We start from the raw sequence: 19,830 nt of genomic DNA on the forward strand, positions 1-19,830 counted from the left end.
AGAAGCTACAAAAACAGCAAAGTGGGCTCTATACTCCAAAAATCAGATCTTCAGAGAAAACCTTTTACCCAAATACTATTTAAGAACATCAGCAGCAATATTTGGCACTCAAACGTCCAAAATATGTTGGAAAAAATGTGGGGGAAACAAAATTGGATTTTGTAAAGAACCCCGTCGCTGACCTGTGTTAGTTCTTGTTTCACCTCTCCTCTATCCTTCTTGCTGCCCAGCTTCGGATGGTTGGGGCCTTTCAGTTTCTTGGCCCCTACTACTTTCACTTTGGCGCCGGCTCCAGACGCCTTCTCTTGGCTGCCCTCCTGCTTCCTGGGTTTGGCCAACGGGAGGGGCTTGTCCTGTTCGCCTTTAAGGTGCCTCTCGTAAGGAAGGAGGAGCCTGAAAAAGACAAAAAAACAGGAGACATGATAGAAATGTGTCATCCACATTTATAGTTAGCAAATTATTATGTGCTCACATGATCAAGTGTTGATAACAGCGAACCAAACGCCGTGCACTTTGCACCCTTCCACATTTCTATGGTCATACGACCATAGACTTTAATGTATTTAATTATGGTATTTAATTATGACTTTATGTGATACACAAACACAAAACAGTGCACAGTGAAGCGGAAGGAAAATGCTTCATATTTTTTTCTCCATTTACTCACACATAAACAAAATCCATTTGGGTCTCATACCCTCCAAAACCTGAAACCTAATTGCAGGAAAAGGTGTTTTTACAAAGTGTGGACTTGAGGCGCAGAATGCCCTAAGAAAAAAAAAAAAGAGAAAACAACATGTCTTCTTCTTTACACCAAGCAACTCTGAACTACATATCGGTTATGTAAACAGCTTTGCAAAGCACTGTTACTATCTGCTGATGTTAAAATATAGATTTTCAAAGCATGCAATCCCCACCCTCCCCACACACAGACACGCACGCGCACGCACGCACATGCACACCACACCGCACCAAAACAGCTGCGAGCTTGTGGTGCATTATATAGCTTGTTTTAAACCCTCCTTGTTTTAATACCTGGAAAGCATTAACAGTTCTATTGTAATTAAGCTGGGCTACGGGGAAATCCAGACTGGAGCCAGTATATATATGTGTGTGTGTGTGTGTGTGTTTGTGTTTCTGCGTGTGTGTGCGAGAGAAAGAGTGAAAAAGAGGGAGAGAGAATGTGAATAATGAGTTATCCCCTGCTGAGAAAGATCACATTTGGTATTACTTTAACCTCGAAGGAACAGAATGTGAGTGTGGGTGTGTAAAGTTACTGCGGCTGGAAATGAGAAAAGAAGAAAATATCTGCCAGAATTGAAATCAAATGTTTAAAGAAAGCTCGCAGCACTTAATATCTCCTTCAGCATGCGAAAATGATTAGAGACAGAAGCCCTTAAATTAGCTACAACGATGAAAATATTTTCAAATGGAAGCAATATGCTGGGGTGCTTAAGAAACACAAAGGCTTCACATGCTCACATTTAATCAAATTCATGCTAAATGACAAAGAGCATTATGCAAAGTAAACATCTAACATAATCTAAGTGTTGATATTCCTCTTTTAGATACACCCCGAGTCAAATTTAAATATGTCATGTTGTAACAAATGGGACAATAGGATCTGGATAAGATAACACCCATGTGTAAAACACTAACATGAAAAAGCAGCAAGGGAAACTTTTAGACTTTTATTGCTCCGGGAACAAAATGGAAGCTGGCACAGAACCAGAAATAAGAAACACTGCGGAAGAACAAACTGAGACTCGAAGAGCTACAACGCCATAAAACATCAGCAAGTTGCTATGAAAATCTTTCAAAATCCTGTCTCACGTTTTATAGAATAATCCATGAAAGTCAGACAGGAGCAGAACTTTTTCAGTCTCGAGAAAAGACATGAGCCCTTGTCGTGTAACAGCAACAGACAGTTGCACTATTCCTTTTAAGGGACATGGCAGTAAAACAAACAATGAATCAAGAACTGCTTCGCCTCCTCTTCAAATGAGGAAGGAAAAAAAAAAGGAGCCTCTGAGACTTCAAGAGGCTCTGTGGGATTTTTTTGGTTTTGTTTTTTTTTTTTTCTTCTTCTTCCTCTGAACAAAAGTGCTGGCAGGGAAAGCGGCGAAACTACATTTCATACAGCTGGTCTGGCACCAGGCCCCAGGCCAAGAAAGGAAATGTACTATTAAATGTGACTTATTGGAGAGACAGAGAGCAAAAAGGTTGTGGAAGAGAAGAGAGGAGGAAAACAGACCAAACAGAGAAAAGGGAAAAGGGGGAGTAAAGGGAGGATAGCGGGGTGGATGTAGGCATGTTAATGAGCGGTAAAGATTACTGTGACGAAATCCTGGAAAACAGAGAGAGAGAAAGAAAAACACCCGTCTAGTCTTTTTTTAACTTGCAAGCAGAGAAATTATTCTCACGCTTTCTGGAATTAAGATAAAACACAGAAAAATAAACTTTGATAAAGTTTTTTTTTTTTTTCATTTTGGAAAAGTTCATACTGCTGAGAAGGCAAAACTACCAATCTGACTTGGATCCAGTCAAAGAAATAAAGGAACTGTATGTATAACAGGGTCCATTGTTAGCAATCTGCATAATCTGTGGGAAAGAGATGGCTGTCTTGGCCCGGGTCAACGTTAAGGAATGTCAGTAAGGACGCTTTGTGAGTGGTGGGTGGGTGGATGAGTGGGTGGAGAGGTGGTATTTTGCTGCCCCAGATAATGTAAGAACTGATCCTGGGGAAGTTACCATGGCCTTTTAATAGTTTCTAATGGAAAATCCATGTTGTTGTAAACTTAGCCATGAACCATAAATTTGCTTTAAGTCTTGTCTTTACCAACTAAAGCCTCAAAAGTCAATTCACTTTGCGATAAGCAACTAATCAACCGTTCACATAAACATGTTTAAACACAGAACAGGCAATGTGTATAATGACAAAGAAAAACATGTCATCTTTGTAATGATACTCAACTGCAATATACTGCATTATATCATAGTATAATATTATTTTGTATTATTTTCTTGAAAGAAAAAAAATGTATCAACTTTCTATGGTTTCTTGATTGTTCTAAAAATTTGTCCCATAAATAGAAATACAACTTTGCAAGTGTTTAATTCAGTTTTTTTTTATTTCTGATCCACTCAAATTATAAATGCTATCTCTTTTAATAATTTTTTTCCCCAACTACGCTGATAATATACCGTTATGTATTTTGAACATAACTTGCACAATATAATAGTCCACCAAGTTGTGAAATTTTATTACATTTAAGTAATAAAGAATAAAATAAAATAGAAATCGATCAAGGAAGTGCAACATCATTAGTAACCTAAAGTCATATATATATGTGTGTGTGTGAGAGAGTGTGTGTGTGTTTGTGAATGAATTTATTAATAAAGTACATATTTAATAATCTATTTATTTAATCAATTATCCCCCCTTTTTCCATCTTTCTGCTTTTATTTGACAAAAGGAAGCAACAGAAAACAAAGTAACATGAACCATTAAGCCTTAATACAGCCCTTAGTGTGACAGATTGGAGTACTTTCAAGCCTTTCACATATAACCAAGTCATGATTGTGCAACATGATATAATAAGTGCTTGTGATACAAGACCACTGTGAGTAGCAATTTCCTCCAAGGCAGAGCTTGGCAGCCAGTGAACGAGCAGAGCGCCAGGTGCAGTTCGTGATTCGAGCCACTTGGGGGCGTACTGTACCCTGATGGATTCCAGGAAAGAATTCATCAGAGCGGGAGGGGCAACTATTTTTATGAGGTCAATAAATGCTTAACTTTGCCTCCTGCCAATTTATTACCTGGTTGTTTTTTTAAGCAGCTTTTTTTTTCTTTCTCTCCCCATGTTAATCAGAAGCAAATAAAATATGCAGCAACAAGCTTAAAATAAACTAAGCTGCGGGCTTAGCTTATGCAATGAAGCTAAAAAGAAGCTGCTGTTGTTTCCTTTTAATATGTAACGCATACAGACAGTCACTAACGTCCAGACAATCACTAACTGTGTAATTCATCAAAACGCAACCCTCAGCAAAGGAGATCAGCGTCATTGACAATAACGGATTACAAACATGGCACCTCCCCTCTGTGTAAAAACACAACTTGGCAAAAACAAGGTGACTTTACCAGCAATGTGCTGCTCTCATCTGAGTTTTGTGTTACAGGAACAAGCTGTGCGCTAAAATCCAAGAAATACCCAAGTCACCAAATAAATGGAAAAAGCCTGCGGGGCTGTTCCGTTTCAACAGTTTTCTCCTCCCATCTAAGCTGAAATTAATTTTAGTTGGTGTTGTGTTAAGATCACAAAAGCTACTTCATGCATTAAAAAAAAAAGAATAGAAAAGGGGGTAAAGAAACTATTTAAAGAGATGCTGGACGAGATCCCAGGGCTGTAAGAAAGACTCAGAGGAGAGAAAATAACTTACGTTTTTACGACACACGAGGGTTTTTAGAAAAAGTCACATTCTGGTTAAACACGAAAGGAAAAAAAAGAAAAAAAAAAGAAAAAAGAAAAACTGTTTCAGAGAAAGAGCATAGGGATAAACAGACATTGTTTCTGCTCCCTCTGCTCTGGATTCATGCCGAGGAGCTCCTCTTTTGTCTCAGAGCCAAACCACTCGAGGTGACCCTCATTCATGCAGTTAAAACAGGAGGGCAGCCCAGGAATGTATGAAAACTTAAGTCCTTTGTCAAGTCTGAAAATACCAGATTTAAAATGACCTCTACTGTTCCCCTGGGGTTTGCTCTCATTAGCTGCGGCTGTGGCAGTATGCAGTAAATGTTCGCCCTGGCAGGTGTGAGCCCCGAGCACCAACTGTGTAAAATAAATGTCCGCTGTTCTGCATAAAGGAGCACTTTCCGTAATTCAACTATTAAAGCCCAATAATGTACAGAACCTGTCTCTTTTTGCTCTTTAAAGTGGACTGGAGCCTTATCTGGAATGCTGTAAATTTAACTTGCCGCACTGAACTAGTTTTTTTAATCTCAGCGGACTTCCCATGCAGATTGCCAGTGGTATAATTTGTCATTTCTCATTGCCACCAGGGACCAAAAAAATCAAAACAGACTATTAGATTTAATTCCACTGAAAGCTCATTGAAGCATTTCTCATGAAAAAAAAAATAAAAACATCTACGTCTCAGGGGGTAAAATAAGTTTTCTGTTACTTTGAGCAGCTCCACACATTTCTTACGCGAGTTGCCTGCACAAATACTTAAGTTTTCCGGAGGGTTATGGTGGATATTTCTACAGCGATCGCGCTTCAGATAAGCTGAGGAGAAACTGTAGACTGGATGGACGGATGGATGAAATCTGGAAATAGAAACACTTCTAAACATCTGGAAAATACTTCAATCAAATTCCACAGTTTCCATACTGAACAATAAGTAGCCCTTTTGTTGCATTCCCGCCCAAAGCTGAGGTCCGGGTTCGCATCCAGTGAAAAGTCACAGAGATACAAAGAACTTGGCCAGGTGTTTGATCCAGACATGTTGAGACACTGTTTTTTTGGTGTTAAGGAATGCCGACAGCCAGCACACAATAACCTTCTTCTGTTCTCAACCTTTGCCTCACCTTCCGTTTTTGCAAGACTTTTGCTCTTTGTTATTGACGCGCTTTTGCTTGTTTAATAAAAATCCGTCGCCGTTGCCGCCTGCCTTCTCCTGCTTGTAATGCAGAGGACATGAAAGCGATACTCTCACAACACTGCAATCCAACTATCGCCCTCTGCTTTTACCAGAATAATTGAAATCTGCTTTGGAGCTGCTGCATAAAAAAAAAAGAAAAAAAAAAAAGAGGCGACCCAAAGTGTAATGGAGCATATTTGATGTATCTGCAATACAGTGAGGGCAATGCAGAGGGACGCCAAGGAGAACAGGAAAGAAAAAAAAAAAAACATACAGTGTTACAAATGTTCCAGGACTGACTCAAGGTTCCTTAACAATGTATTTTTATATGTGGAGAGCAGCTTTAGTGAATGCGGAGGAACATCGATAGCAAGAGGAATGAATAAAGGCTGAATCAATAAAACATCTAGTCGACTAAAATTGGAACAAGCGTGCATCTGTCTTGAAAAGAAACACATATCTGCATGATCTGAGCCAGGGAATATTTCACAAGCTGCGGTCCCGTACGTACAGTACATCTGGCGAATGTCTCATGCTTTTAAGACAAAATGAGTTAATCCTAAAAAACCCCTCTCATCTGCTCGCTCTGCTGTTGCTCAAAACCTCTGAGTTTTTAAATAGCAAATTATTCTAAATTGCTTCTCAGTTGCCATGGATACCCCCCTCGCCGCCACCACCTCCTCCATCCCCACCCTGATGCCAACCCCGTTGTGCAATTACATTAGAGTGCCAAGGCATGGTGAGGTATTAAAAATCCGCGACTGGCAGAAAGGAACAGAGATATTGGAATGTGATGTTTCTGTAACAAGAGATCACGTAGGAAACCGGGAAGATTAAATATGTAGGAGCTTTTAAAAGGCGCTGACCTGTATAATGAAAGAAACAGCATGAAGTGCAAGGCAGGGAGTGGGGAGAGAGAGAGAGATAGAGAGAGAGAGCGAGGGGGGGGGAGGCACTGAGAAAATGGCACAGCACAGAAGCAAAAGGCAGTCTATTTCAAGGTTATTGATGCCATCTTTTTCATGACCTCATTTTTAATTCAGAGCGCCGGGCCCTGACAGCTAATCTCGGGAAACAGTTTAAATAAATATCATTAAAGCTTCCCCCGTAACTGCAGTAGCAGACCTTGGCTTGGACATTTCTACATTGATTTTTTTTTTCCTCCCTCCCTCCTGTGTACTAATGAACGGCACACTGCGACTAAACAATGGTAACTTTGAAAATGACAATTAACTGAGGTTATCTCCTGCTCAATTCCAGCGATGCAACTCAATTTCTACTGGTGATTACTGGCTGCTCCTGGACGGCATAAATATAGTGATTATGCCCTTGGCTCCATCTTTCACAATAACATCTCCTAGGAAACCATTTCATGTGATTTTACCATTAGGGCTGTAAAGGGATAATGTGTGTAATTTTAAATGGGAGCTGAATGCTTGTGGATATTCGCAGTCTTTAACCCAAATAATACCAAGACAGCCAAGAATATCCACTTAATTGAAGGCAATTACGTCCTAAAATATTGTTTCTTTTTCCTCTCCCGGTAGCTAGAGAATTTTATTTCCTGCTCAATCCTGTGCTGAACTGCTAAAACAAGTCAAACGTGGTGCTCTAAAGTGGCACTAACAATTCACACGGGCTCGTCAGAACATGACATTAACAACACAAAAAACATGGATCCTTCCTGCTGTGTGTCAGTGATTTAGGCTGGTGCTGATGTCATAGTGTGTGGGGGGCGGGACTTTCAAAAACATCCCTAGTATCAGGCAAGGTAAGTAGATAAATGTTAATAGTTCGTTACCTTTAGCTTTTCTATTTAATTTCTTAAGAACGTTGTGCAAAGCGTCTGCTTGTGCATGCTAGGCTTTATAGCAACTTTCGGTTAGCATGTTCGTTTGTCCTTACGAGCTAAAGTTAGCAAACAATTTGTAGCCTCAGACTCAGTTACTTATTAAGCTGGTTTAATATACAGCTCTATTGGAAGCATTGACTCAATTAGTAGGTTAACATCAATGTTTTGGTTCATGTTTTTCCACCAAAAAGAGTGTGTGAGTCATTTAGGAGAGCCTTTTCAGATGAATGCTAATGCTAAAAGGTTACTTTTGAAAATTTTGTTTCAAAACATCAACAGAAGAACAAAAAAAAGTATATTTACTAAAGATACCTTATTGCTGTTTTCATTTTCTTTTTGCCTCTAGAAGCCATAACAACCAATAGATTATACTGTTTGTAACTGTTATTTCCTGTGGATTTGCTAAGTATAAACAGTGTGAATCTGCAGGCTTTTGCTGTAATTTACTCATGCTAATAACACTCATCTGCTCCTTTTATATAAATACAAGTTAGTCATTAAGAGCCCAGCTACCTAAAAGTTTCCAAAAGAAAGGGAGCACTGGAAATGTTTTGTTGAAATGACTGGAAATGAGAGGACAGTTGATATCAAGCCATTCTGTGTCCTTTACACAAACAGAGATTTACATCCTTTGAGCAAAACACACAAACTCAGCACTCTTTCAAGAAAAAAATAACAGAACTACACCCATCATATAATAGTAGTTTTGTGTGTGGGCTTTGCTTTTATTGTTGTTATGAGTGAATCGATATGTTATTTTATTTTCTTTTTTTTACAGTTTCTTATTATTTGTTTCCCACATTCTTTAGAGATATTATCGGTGTTACTGACAAACTTACTCATGGAGAAGCGGTTGCTGTATGAGAGACGTTCTTTTGGGAAATTATGATTCATGCAACTGGCATCCTGAACGCGGTGCACAGCCTGTTCAGCACAAATCCTTAACTGTACTTTAGATTAAAAGGCTGGGCTTTTTTGTTACAATTATAATCTAATATCTAGTGGTGGGACTCGATTGAAATTTTTAAATCAAGTTCATTGCTGGTTTGTAGTTAATTTTTTGGAAGTAAGCAAGAAAAGTTGATGGTCTTGTTTTCTATTTAAAAACTGGCTTTGGTGCTAAATTATTAAATTAATAGACATGTGAGCTCATCAAGAAATATTTGACCATTTTTAATGTGTCATTTAGATTATTCAAGTGTCAGATTGGTGCAAAGTGCTGTTAGACCAATTCAAGTTTTTCAGAAATAGATATTGGTGTTTGCAGATTGCGCTTGTGTGTCAGATTTATGGCTGTACCAGAAACATAATCTAAAGGTTCCAGTCTCAAGAATAATAATAATAATAATAATAATAATAATAATAACAGTCTTTAAGCATTAAAATCTTAATTATCCAAAATGAATGTGTTCATAATAGTATCTACTAAATAAACTGAAACAAGGATGATATTTATTCAGACTAATCAGAGTTTCAGTTTCTGTTGCATTTTCTGCATAACTATCAGTGTTTTTTTTTGTAGACTTTTTGAATTTTTGTCCACTTTCAGACTCAGCAGTTTTAGTTTTGTTTGCTCTAACGCTATGCGAAATGTTCAGATCTAAATAACACTTTGAAATGAAAGCATCAATAGCTCATGTAGCTTTAATGTTGAATTCAAGGCTCCCTGGGAACATCTCCCTCTCCACAACAGTTTGTAGCTGAGGTAAATAAATTATCATGTGATTGATACCTTAAAAGTTGCTCCACTGGATATGATTCATCATAATAAATACAGACAACACAAATGATGTTCAAATACTTCTGGAAGATTATCAGACATCATCTCGGTCTAGTACACACTGGTGGTGTGAGGGTCTGCTTGGGTCCTCCTACAGTCGTCACGGTTTATTTGACACTGTGCTTAAAACCTAAGAGTCGCTCCTGTTTGTGCGTTGCAAACTCTTGCTTGTGAATGATATTTCTGTAGCACATTGAATAACGATTAAAGGTGGAAACAAAGACACCTCTGGGGAGCAAACATACTTGAGCGAGCCTCCGAACAGCCTCATTCATCATGCAGAGAGAATGGTCGTGTTTGCTGAGCTAATACATTGAAGCTAATTGCCCTCTGAGCAACCCAAACACTAAGCGTCAGCTAAAATTATTCCCCCGAATGGAAACTTGCTCGGCTTCAGCTGATCTCGCCCACCCCTCCTTCCTGGTGCACCTTCCTCTCTGTGTCAGCCCGATATTCACTGCAGTGCGTGGATATTATAGCTTTCTATTGATTCAGCATTATTTTTCCTCTCAGCTGCTTCATGGTGGCTGGAGAGGGAAAGGCCAGCGCAGCAGCAGTCACACCTCAGCACCTCCCATGCGAATTTGTCCGCCTTTTTTTCTGCATTTCCTACAACTCCTCTTTACATCTTGCAGCCTGATGAACAAACGCAGCTTTTCCAACCCGTGCGCTATAGGAGTGATTTATAGACTCCAAGTAAACAGAATAAACCCCGGCTTTTGGCAAAATCTCTTGGACAAAGGAACATTTAGCTAAATAAAACATACAGCAAACTAAACAATGTGCAGAATAGTGCACATTTCTGAAAAAAGCCACTCCAGCTACTGTTGCCTGAGCTTGCAAAATCGCTTACGGCACGCAATCTTGACACAATCTGGAACTGCCTCTCGCTCTCACATGGCACTGCTGGCATCTTCACTGTATTACTGACAGGTGTGTGTGTGTATATGTGTGTGAATAAGTGTGTGTGAGGGCTGGCTGCGCTGGTGCTTGAACCTGCAACAGCGGCATTGATGGGGGGCCGGCCAGCCATCGAGAGGAACGTCCCGCTCCGCTCCTCGAGCCACCGGTTATCTCTCGCGGTAGAAGACTGTGTTTGGCATTTGTTTAACCTTGGGAAAGTGGCGATGTTGGTGTTGTTAACTTTCTGCGTGTGTGGGCGTGTGCGTGTGCAGCATAATACCCGTGCAGCTCCCCCAGGAGCGCATCCATATGCTTACTTTGGTTTGGTAATACAATCTGAGTGATTAAAATGTGGAGGTTCAAAATGCTGCAGTATCTGACTGAATGATTAAACGAATACATTACGGCTCCGTTTTCCAGCTCGCAGCTTCTCCGTGCGTGGAGTGCGCGTTTCACTGAAAGCAAAAGCTACTGTATGTTTATCCATGTAGGTCACTTAATAATTCAAAACACTGCTGTTATTTAGAGACGCTTAATCCTCTTTGGTCGGCTCGCGGATCAGAATCACACAAAATTACCGCGTATTCTTTTCTGTGGGGAAACAAAATGGATCAATTAATTTCAAGACAACAGCTGAATCTCATCCTCGGTTTTATTATTAGAGCTTAATGAAGAGACACATTCCTTGCGAAACGAATGTGGCTTTCGTCTTTTCAAAATTTAGGCTCAGCGAAGGGTTTAGTACTTAACCCAAAGGTTAGTTTTTCTACAAACAACCTGAAGGACAGCCAGTCGACCTGCTGAACCCATAAATAATAACGCATTTAGAACTGCATGCATTATCAGCTCTCTGACACATTTGAAGCACTGCTCTTCATGGTTTTGAGCGCATTGACTTCCCTTGAACAAAATCAATAGTTGTCTTGTGGTGTTGAATAAAGCTCTGTGAAATCATCCTGGAAGCAAACTGAAAGAGAGTTCACCACCCTTAAGGAAACGCAAACTGTGCAGTGTGGGTACGTGTGGCAATAACATGTTTTTTTTTTCTTTTCAAATTAAGTGGAGAACATCACATCACACGGGAGGTTATTTGTACTTGAGATATGCACGGCACGAACAAAATACAGATTGGTTTCAGTTCTTCAGCTTGAAATGTGAAGAGGAAAGATTTTTAAGGTTGTAAATTTATGGAGTGAGTTTGATCTTTTTGTGTTGCAGGTTTCCAAAGTGGATTTTTCAGATGGGTGTGGGTCGGGCATAAATGAGTTTTGGCTTTGGGGATATTTCTCTGTTGTGGTTTATTTGGTTTAACATAGCAAACCGATTAAATAAAGAAGTGAAATAATACTATTTCTCTTCTTTGTCCGCTGGTATCTGAGATTACGATGCGGGAAAGCCTTAAAACAAATAATCTTTTACAGCAGCGGCTAAATCTCAGTGCAGAAAAATCCAAACATTTTCTCAGTAAAAACGTACAGAGAGGAATCTTTGATTCGTCCTCATCGCACAGTTTCTCTCCAGAGTCCTCACTCCTTCCTTATGTTTTCTTCCCTTCATCTTAACCCAAAAGGTTTCAACAAGATCCAGGTCTGAGAACTGAGACGATTCTGGAGAAAAGCAGACTTTGTGTCTGGTGAAACCATCTAAGCCGTATAAGTCAACTAAATGTTACAATCCAGACAATTAAATTAAATTAAATAGTTTGATGAAGGGTGAAGGCTTAGGCCCACCCTGCCGACAAATATTAATCTGTGTGTGATGTAATATAAACGACATATTTGGAATAGAGTGCTGTCAAATCAAAAACTAACAACAATCCAAACAAAATGGTTAGTAGTCAGGCAGAAGTTCAGATTCTGTCAAATCTTTCTTTGTACACATTAGTTTAAATCTCAATGTTGGACAATCTTTACATCGATTTATATATTAGAACTTTATCCAAGCAAAAGACCCAACTGAGATTCGCTCTCAGTGTTGGTTGTATCCACCAAATATTTAAAATATTTCAGAATCCTTGATGCAGCCTACCAAAGTGCCAAGAACTCCTGGAGTCAGGCCCAAAGCATCACAGATCCCCCACTGTACATCACACTAGAGATTACAGTTGTTGTTTTTTTTTTCACATATTCAACCAGAAAATGTTTTTTTATTATTATTATTATTCTGGCATCATGCTGAAACAACCAGATGACATGCAGCCTGGTTGTTATGGAGACTTGGAGAGTCCAAGATGCCACTCTTCTCTGCAGTTCTCTAAAGGAGAGCTGTGGAGATATTCTTGCTTCTCTTACCATCCTACTCACTCTGCATGGTGGCAAGATAAATACAGCAACTCATCCAGCCTTGTGACCAGTGGCTAAAAGAAAGAGATGACCTTTGTTTTGCAATATATTTATACACCAGGGAAATCACAGATTACAAATTTATCGTCCCTAAACACAGATCGACATAAAAAGAAAAAAAAAAAGCAGAGAATAAATTATTAAAATACTCAAACTCCACTTATTTGAAAGGGACTGTTAGATTGTCAGACGATGATTTTCACAATGACACGTTTAGCAGAGGTGCCAACAAGTGTGGAAAGTGTTGTAACTCCACGACTACCTTTCGTAGTGTCTCCGCGTACACGTGGCGGCGCTCGTGCTGCTGGGGTTTCCGCCCAATTCGTCGTAAACGTGCTTCCACTGCCTGCGCACCGTGATCTGGAGGAAGAGACGAGAGGAAGAAAAAAAAAAAAAAGAAGACATCAGCAGGCGAAGAATTTCACAAGTCTTAAACAAAAAATATTTAGGGAAAAAAAAAAAAACATGAACGGCTGACATCATTTCAAGATCTCGGGGAGCTACTCAGCCACATTGTTCCAGTTATTAAATACTCAACACTCACAATAAGCCCAGTTAACAACCTGCTGTCAGTTGTTCTTGCTATAATCCCGTATCCCGCAACAGATGGGAATAACGGGCGGGCTCCGTCATAAAACACCAAAACCCAAGCTGCCGCTGAGCTAACAAAGCCTCAACATGAAACAAGAAATAATCAGAGGCAGATATGATGGTATTAAAAGGATATGAGCGCAGATTATATGAGCCGTATCCTCTTTAGGGCCTGCTCTGGCTATCTGTTTGGACAGCAGCATACAGCCAGCTAATGAAGAAACGAGTGCGAGCAACACGTTTGACGAGCGAACATCAAACAGGTCGCACATGAGCAGTGGCTGAACAAACAGCGGGGCGATCCTACCAAGTTAACTGCCTCATTCAACCTCGTTTCGGGCCCGCTTTGTTTCTCCCTGCAACACGCGCACGCTGGCGAGCTGCGTGTGCGCCTCTCTCCACTTGATCTCCAACGTGGGAAAAAATGAGCGATTTATCCAATTTCCTTCTGCTCCGCGCAGAACAGAGGAACATGTGTTTTCCACACCGAGGGGGTTTTGAAACAACAGCACCATTTCGGCTAAAAGTGGCTCTGAGCAATACTTTCTTCTCGGGGAAAAATAGCAACTGACCTCACTGGGGTGAAAGGAGGGCAGAGGGAGTGAGAGAAAAGTAGAGGAGAAGAGGGAGGGAAAGTGGAGGTGCGGGGGTGGAGGGACAGGTAAGGGACGGCGTCAGAGGGAGAGATGTGTCAGAAACGGAACAAAAGAGGGCAAATATCGCAGGCAGGGGAACAGAATGAGAGGAGGAAAACTGGGAGGAGAGGGTAATATGTCGCCACATATGTGAATACTTACCAACTCATATCCTCCAAGTTTCTGAGCAGCTTGAAACATAGTCCAAAGGTTGACTGTGGGAGACAGAAGACAAACAAGGCAGTTAGGAACTCTGGGAAAGCTGAAACAAATGACATCATATACAGTCATTACACCAGGGGGAAGGAAACGACTTTTATAATCCCCGTAGTCAAGAAAAAAGCTATAAAAACACAATGTAAAATCACATCATTACAAATTTGAGCCTTTAATAATTATCAGCGATTACATCCTCGGCCAGGACATTTAATATTTTTTTTTAACAGAGGGACAGACAGAGATAACAGGAGAGCGCAGGCCAGGCCTGGTCTGGCTGTCAAGACACACAGAGGTTTTAAACCATTGTGGTTAAAAACTGCTAAAGCTTTCCATCATCTCATTATTGTCATTAAAAGTTTGTTTAAAAAAAAACAAAAGCCAATAAAAAGAGCGATGAAAGTTTTCTCTGCTGTGCACTTCTGGAAAGCTGGCTGACAAATCTGTATGGGAAAAAAAAAGCTTTGTAATAACTTGCAATAAAAATTCATGTTGTTTCTTTTAGTAGAACGGGTTTGCTAAACTCATTCATGTCAAGTCACAAACGTCCTTAATGGGCCGGTTGTGGCAGAATGCATTGACAAAAAGGTTAAAACGTAAATAAACAGGTGTCTCTGGATTTGATGAGTACTTCTTAAAGCTAAATAATATTGAAGAAGTTTTGTCATTAATGGTATTTGGCAGCATACAGATAAAAACTGCTTTGATTTGATTGATAAGATATTTAAGTGCACAACTTTTATGTTGAAGGCTGTATTTTTGTAGCCATATGGAGTCTAGAGGAGATCATAAGATGTTATGGTGGGCCGGATGGTGCAGATAAAAAGAGCACGGTAGTGGCAGTGTCATGGTGAAGAGATGCCACCCATCACTTTTGTTTGGGAAACACCGCAGTGCATTGCAGCATGATGAGTAGCCAATATTTTTGCAAAATAGCAACAAAACCAGACACGCAGACTTTTACAACTGAGTTTTTCATAACTTACTCAACACCTTATATTTAACATTCTTAATAATGCAACCAAACTAAATACAACTTTGTTAATTTCAGTGTAGACAGTGGCATTTAACTTGGCATCTATACACTCTGCCGCGGCGACGGAGCTAAAAGTGGATGAGGCAACGAGAAAGTTTTGATTTTACTTCCCTCAAACACTCATGAAGCCGTTTTGAGAAGCAGAAAGTCTACAGTAACTGTAAGGCGATAAAAGTAGGAGATAGAAGAAGCAATCAACAAATTGAACATCCCTGCTGACGCTTTGATTGGCCGGTAGTTGTGGGAGTTTAATGTATGCAATGGGAGGGCGGGATCTGATCACCAGTCTACTGATTGTTTTGTCTATAAGTATTTCCTTATTTCTGCTGAAGGAGTACAAATGAACACCACATTTTGCGAGAATAAAGAACATGCCTCATCCTGACAAAGACGTTTGTTAACTCTCAGCTGCAGCCTGCAGGTAGGAATGAAAAGCCATTAAAAGCATCAAAGACTTTGCAAAATGCTCAAACTTCTGTTTGAACTAATGCAAATTAATTTGCATCGATTTCTCCCACCAAACAAACCCTGACAAGCCACATTATAAATACATGTCTTGTGTAATATTTCTGCCTAAAAATAGCTGGCAGAGAGTCTTTAAATGGCTTTCTCTCTTTCTCTCTCTCTCTCTCTTTTTTTTAAAGGAAATACTTCCCACGAACAAAGAAGCATAAGTTCATTGAGGGACGTTTTGTCCCAATGACATTTGTATTTGCTTTCTGTAACATCATTGTTTAACATTTTTATATGAAGGCCTATAAATAAGAAAAGGGAGGCTTCGCCCAGGGAAAAATCCATCAAAATTCAATCTGTGCGTACACAAAGCCTTGCATTTGTCAAAATGACATTTTCCTATCTCCGCATTTGACAGCATTGATTTTTTTTCTCTCCCTCTCTCTTTCCCTCCTCTCTGCGACCGTTGTCGGTGCTCGGGTGGAATAACAAAGGGAGCTGGGTAGGTTTTTCTGTTTGAACTGAGCACGCTGGCGCATTGTACTCTCCGACTGTGGAAACAGAAAGATGGTCTATTTAACTCGCTTGTTACGCATCGACTGTAATTACCGCAGCCGCACACAGGACCGGGAGGGGACGGGAACACAAAGGCAATGAGGGAACATGCCTTTTCTTAGATGTCTTGTCATTAGTAATTTCTTTTCTTAATTCCTCTCTGTTTGGCAGGGGCAATTATCACTGAGATAAGGATGACAAAACACGAACACAATGCAGCCTCAGTGACACACCGATGGCACGGCAATTAGACAACAAGGCTGAAAGAGGGAGACAAATTGGAACTGATGTTCACAATCACATGCTGATCTCCAAGCCCAGGAAAAAAACACACACACACGCACACACACACACACACACACACACACACACACACACCCCCACACACACACACACACACGCGCACACACACACACACACACGTCAGGACATTCACGCAAACACACACACTAACTGGTTAATCTCATAAAATACACACTAGAACCACAACTGCTTTTGTGTAAATGCTTCAGTTCACAGTGTCTTGTTACCTTTCACCACTTCATCTGCACACATGTGGCCTTAAGGCAGCAGCTGCTCAGCGAAACACAATGAGCGACGATAAGAAAGGCAGAATGACTTAGAAACTGAACTGTCACATTTATATCAGGTTGTTGAAAGCGATGCAGAGTCAACTGTTGTTTTGGAAATGAATTTTAAAGCAGAAACGGACAGGCGATTTCCCAGTTAGGCGTGAGTCGCTTACTGGAATCAAGGAGCAGCAAGGATTAAGCTTAAAATGTCTATCTTGTGAAGGTGCTGAAGTGACAGCTGATTTTTCAGTTCGGTGGAGCGTCGAGTAATTTTGAGTTCCCCCTTCCCAACCTGTTGCTGCACACTGTCGGCTGCTTCACAGATTTTTGTCTTTTCTGGTCAATATTTCTAATTGTGAAAACAGAAAATAGTGGGAAAGCTCCAAACATTATGTCTCCTCTTAAGCAGATGACTGTGTGCTCAACCTACTGCTTAACCAGCTAATATCAGCTTGTTATACTCTCCTAACAATAAAGAGCACAACGGCAAAATAGGCATAACATCTTCCATGTTGCCAGAAAAATAATTCAGACTATTTAAAAAGTGTAAAGATGATATGTTTGCCTTGAGTCAATAAAGATTTTCTTGATTCAATAATCTGCTGAATTGTTCAAGCAAAACCCAGAAAAAAGTAAGACATACAAACTATCCCAAAACTATTCACATCCCTGGCATATTCAGATTTAAAGAAATCTGAAGTAATATTTGAAATTTAACAACATGTCTCTTCTTACTTGAAATAAAAACTGATATTTTTGTCCAGCCAGAATCCTGAATTTAATCCGATTCAAAATTAGTATCTTGTGACAAAAGATAAATAGGAGACATTTTTAGTGAAAACATGGTCAGCAATTATAAGGCGTCTGCTGTTTATGGCAATAAAAATGTTCATAGAATATTGAGAAGGTTATAAATAATTAGAACAAGTAATATGATGCCATTTATTACCATTAAGTTGTTGTCACTTATGTTACTCTGTAACGAGAGTCAGAGCACAAAGGCATGATGTTCTGTCCAACAAGTCGATGTCCTTTCTACATATACCCAACTTGTTTTATTACTAACATAACAATAAATAAACGTGGGAGATGAAATTAAATCTGCAATAATCAGTTTGTTGTAATTTTTGAGCTGCAGTGGGAGTAATTGCTGCTTTCTCACTTCTGTTTGAAATATTTTCAGTATTGCCACGATGGTGTGAAGCTGCAGTAATTTTTATTCAAGGTTACATTGTGAAGCCGTGGCCATCGTGGTTTTATCATGGAGCTTTCCCGTTCAGCACTCGCATCTCGGAATCTAAAAAAGCTGCAGTGGAAACATTTTTACGTTTTCTTCCCATCTTTTTTTTTTTTTTTTTCCTGCCAACTGGCAAGAAAACAGCATTTTAATCTCCAGGAGACAGAAATAATTAGCTGCAGCTGAAAGAGCTGATAATAGAGCTGTTGTTTACTGCCACTTTCAAGAGAAAAATATAAATGAAAAACAAAAAAACAAAAAAGAAAACAAACTCTAGCCTGTATCCAATCCTCCTGTTTCTCTTTTTTTCTTCTTCTTCTTCTTCATTTCAGCTTCTAATACTTAATTTTGTTTTATTTTCCAGGCCAACCGGTCACACATAAGCAACTCTACTCGAGGACGTTTAATGCATACAAACCCAGAAGTGAAATATAAATTTAGCATGAGAGCGAGGCGAGGGAAAACAGGCAGGCGTAGTGTCGAGCCAGCAGTATTCGTATTACAAGGTTTTACAATAAGTTACAAGCAATTTGTGGTGAAACGTAGATTGAAGTGAATTATGCTGGGAACTGCAGGAGTAAGACTGTAGCTTTTACTCCGGCTTCAGAGTCAGATTTAAACGGATACGAGGGTAATTCTGGTGGAATCATTTAACCATCTGTTGCTTTGTTAAACTCCAAGAAAACTTCATGAAAAAAAGATTAATGCTCAAAAACGACTAAAATAGGAGAATTTCAGTTTCCATTACATGAAAGAGACCCCTTTGATCCCTCAGTGCATTTGTTGAAAGAGAAAAAATATGAAACTGGCAGCTGATTATATCTGAGAGTTTGCATTAATTGTGATGTGCCCCCCCCAACCCCTTACATGTGCTGATGTGTGCTCGCTGCCAAGGACGAAGTTTAAACAGCATGATTTTACCGTTTAATGAGGGCTCTTGCTTATGATGTGTCTACTTTTGAGATTCAAAGCATGTGCTGTATGTAAAACAGTTGGCGAGCGAGCGGACCTCGACTTTATTCCGAGCTCAAACAGAGAAATGCCAGCTGAAAGTAAAGAGCGTGTAATTCTCCGACGTCTTCATCTCTCCATCTCCTCTGAAACCGCCACGACCTGTTTGAGCTACAACACGTTGGCAGCTACAATGACAGGGCTGTCAAAATACTGTGGCGGTGTTAGCTAAGACCAACATGTAACAGTTTAGAGTAACGAGTGACGCAACGCTGCAGTGATGAAACAATTCGATACAGAATTGAATCTATAACCGTTTGCAGGTATTTTAATGTATATGTCTGAGAAAACATTAAGTCAACACTCAAAGACAGTAACTGACATTTAAAAATATATTCGAACAAGATGGCATGTAAATTGTTGCCATGACAACCACAGCTACGATCCTTTTGTTGTTCCCACAGAGTCAGAAAGCTTGGGTTTAACATGTTGGACTTTAGCACCAGTGGTGTTGCTAAGCTAGTTGGCAATTTATAAAATGTGACAAAAAACCCACAAGTTAGAAACCAAAAGTTTCTAAGATTAGTACATCTTAGCTAAATTCATACAGTAGTTGACATTCTTGCTGACGCTAACTTATTGAAGGCATAAAATGTTACTAAGTAATGCATTTTTAAAATCTAATCTAACACAGCAGTGTGTATCCCTCCTTTCCCCCCCCTGACAACCACAACAAACATTTTCCATTTATTGGAAACAAATACTTCATGGTTACACCTCAGCTTGTTAGCAAGTTTAACTTTAGCATTAGCATTGCTGGCAAATGAATTTAGACATAAAATGTTCTTGAAAGAGCAATTTAAAAACCTTTAATATCTATTTTAACATGGTGTCTTGGAAGGTTTCCATGACAGCCACGGATAGGAAGTGCTGTTCATTGGCAGCAAGAACCTCAAGGTTACCGAGCTGAGCTTGCTAGCAAGTTTGACGTAAGCATTAGCACTGACACTGAACTATTTAAATCTTTCTCCAATACAGAAACGTCCTCTACCGCAAGTAACAGTTTT

General features: G+C 39.7%; 1 protein-coding gene across 1 annotated transcript in view; it reads right to left on the reverse strand.

Annotated features, from left to right (window-relative positions):
- The window catches only part of arid5b (AT-rich interaction domain 5B), a 103,183-nt gene that overhangs the window by 5,683 nt on the left and 77,670 nt on the right, over positions 1-19,830 (reverse strand). The window contains exons 7-9 of the mRNA XM_007551203.2: positions 13,906-13,958; positions 12,780-12,877; positions 183-393 (exon numbers count right to left, since the gene is read on the reverse strand). Coding sequence (XP_007551265.1) covers positions 183-393; positions 12,780-12,877; positions 13,906-13,958 — 362 coding nt within the window. The remainder of the gene's footprint in view (positions 1-182; positions 394-12,779; positions 12,878-13,905; positions 13,959-19,830) is intronic.

Source organism: Poecilia formosa, unplaced genomic scaffold (assembly GCF_000485575.1).
Source record: "Poecilia formosa unplaced genomic scaffold, Poecilia_formosa-5.1.2 Scaffold40, whole genome shotgun sequence".
NCBI classification, from domain to species: Eukaryota; Metazoa; Chordata; class Actinopteri; order Cyprinodontiformes; family Poeciliidae; genus Poecilia; species Poecilia formosa.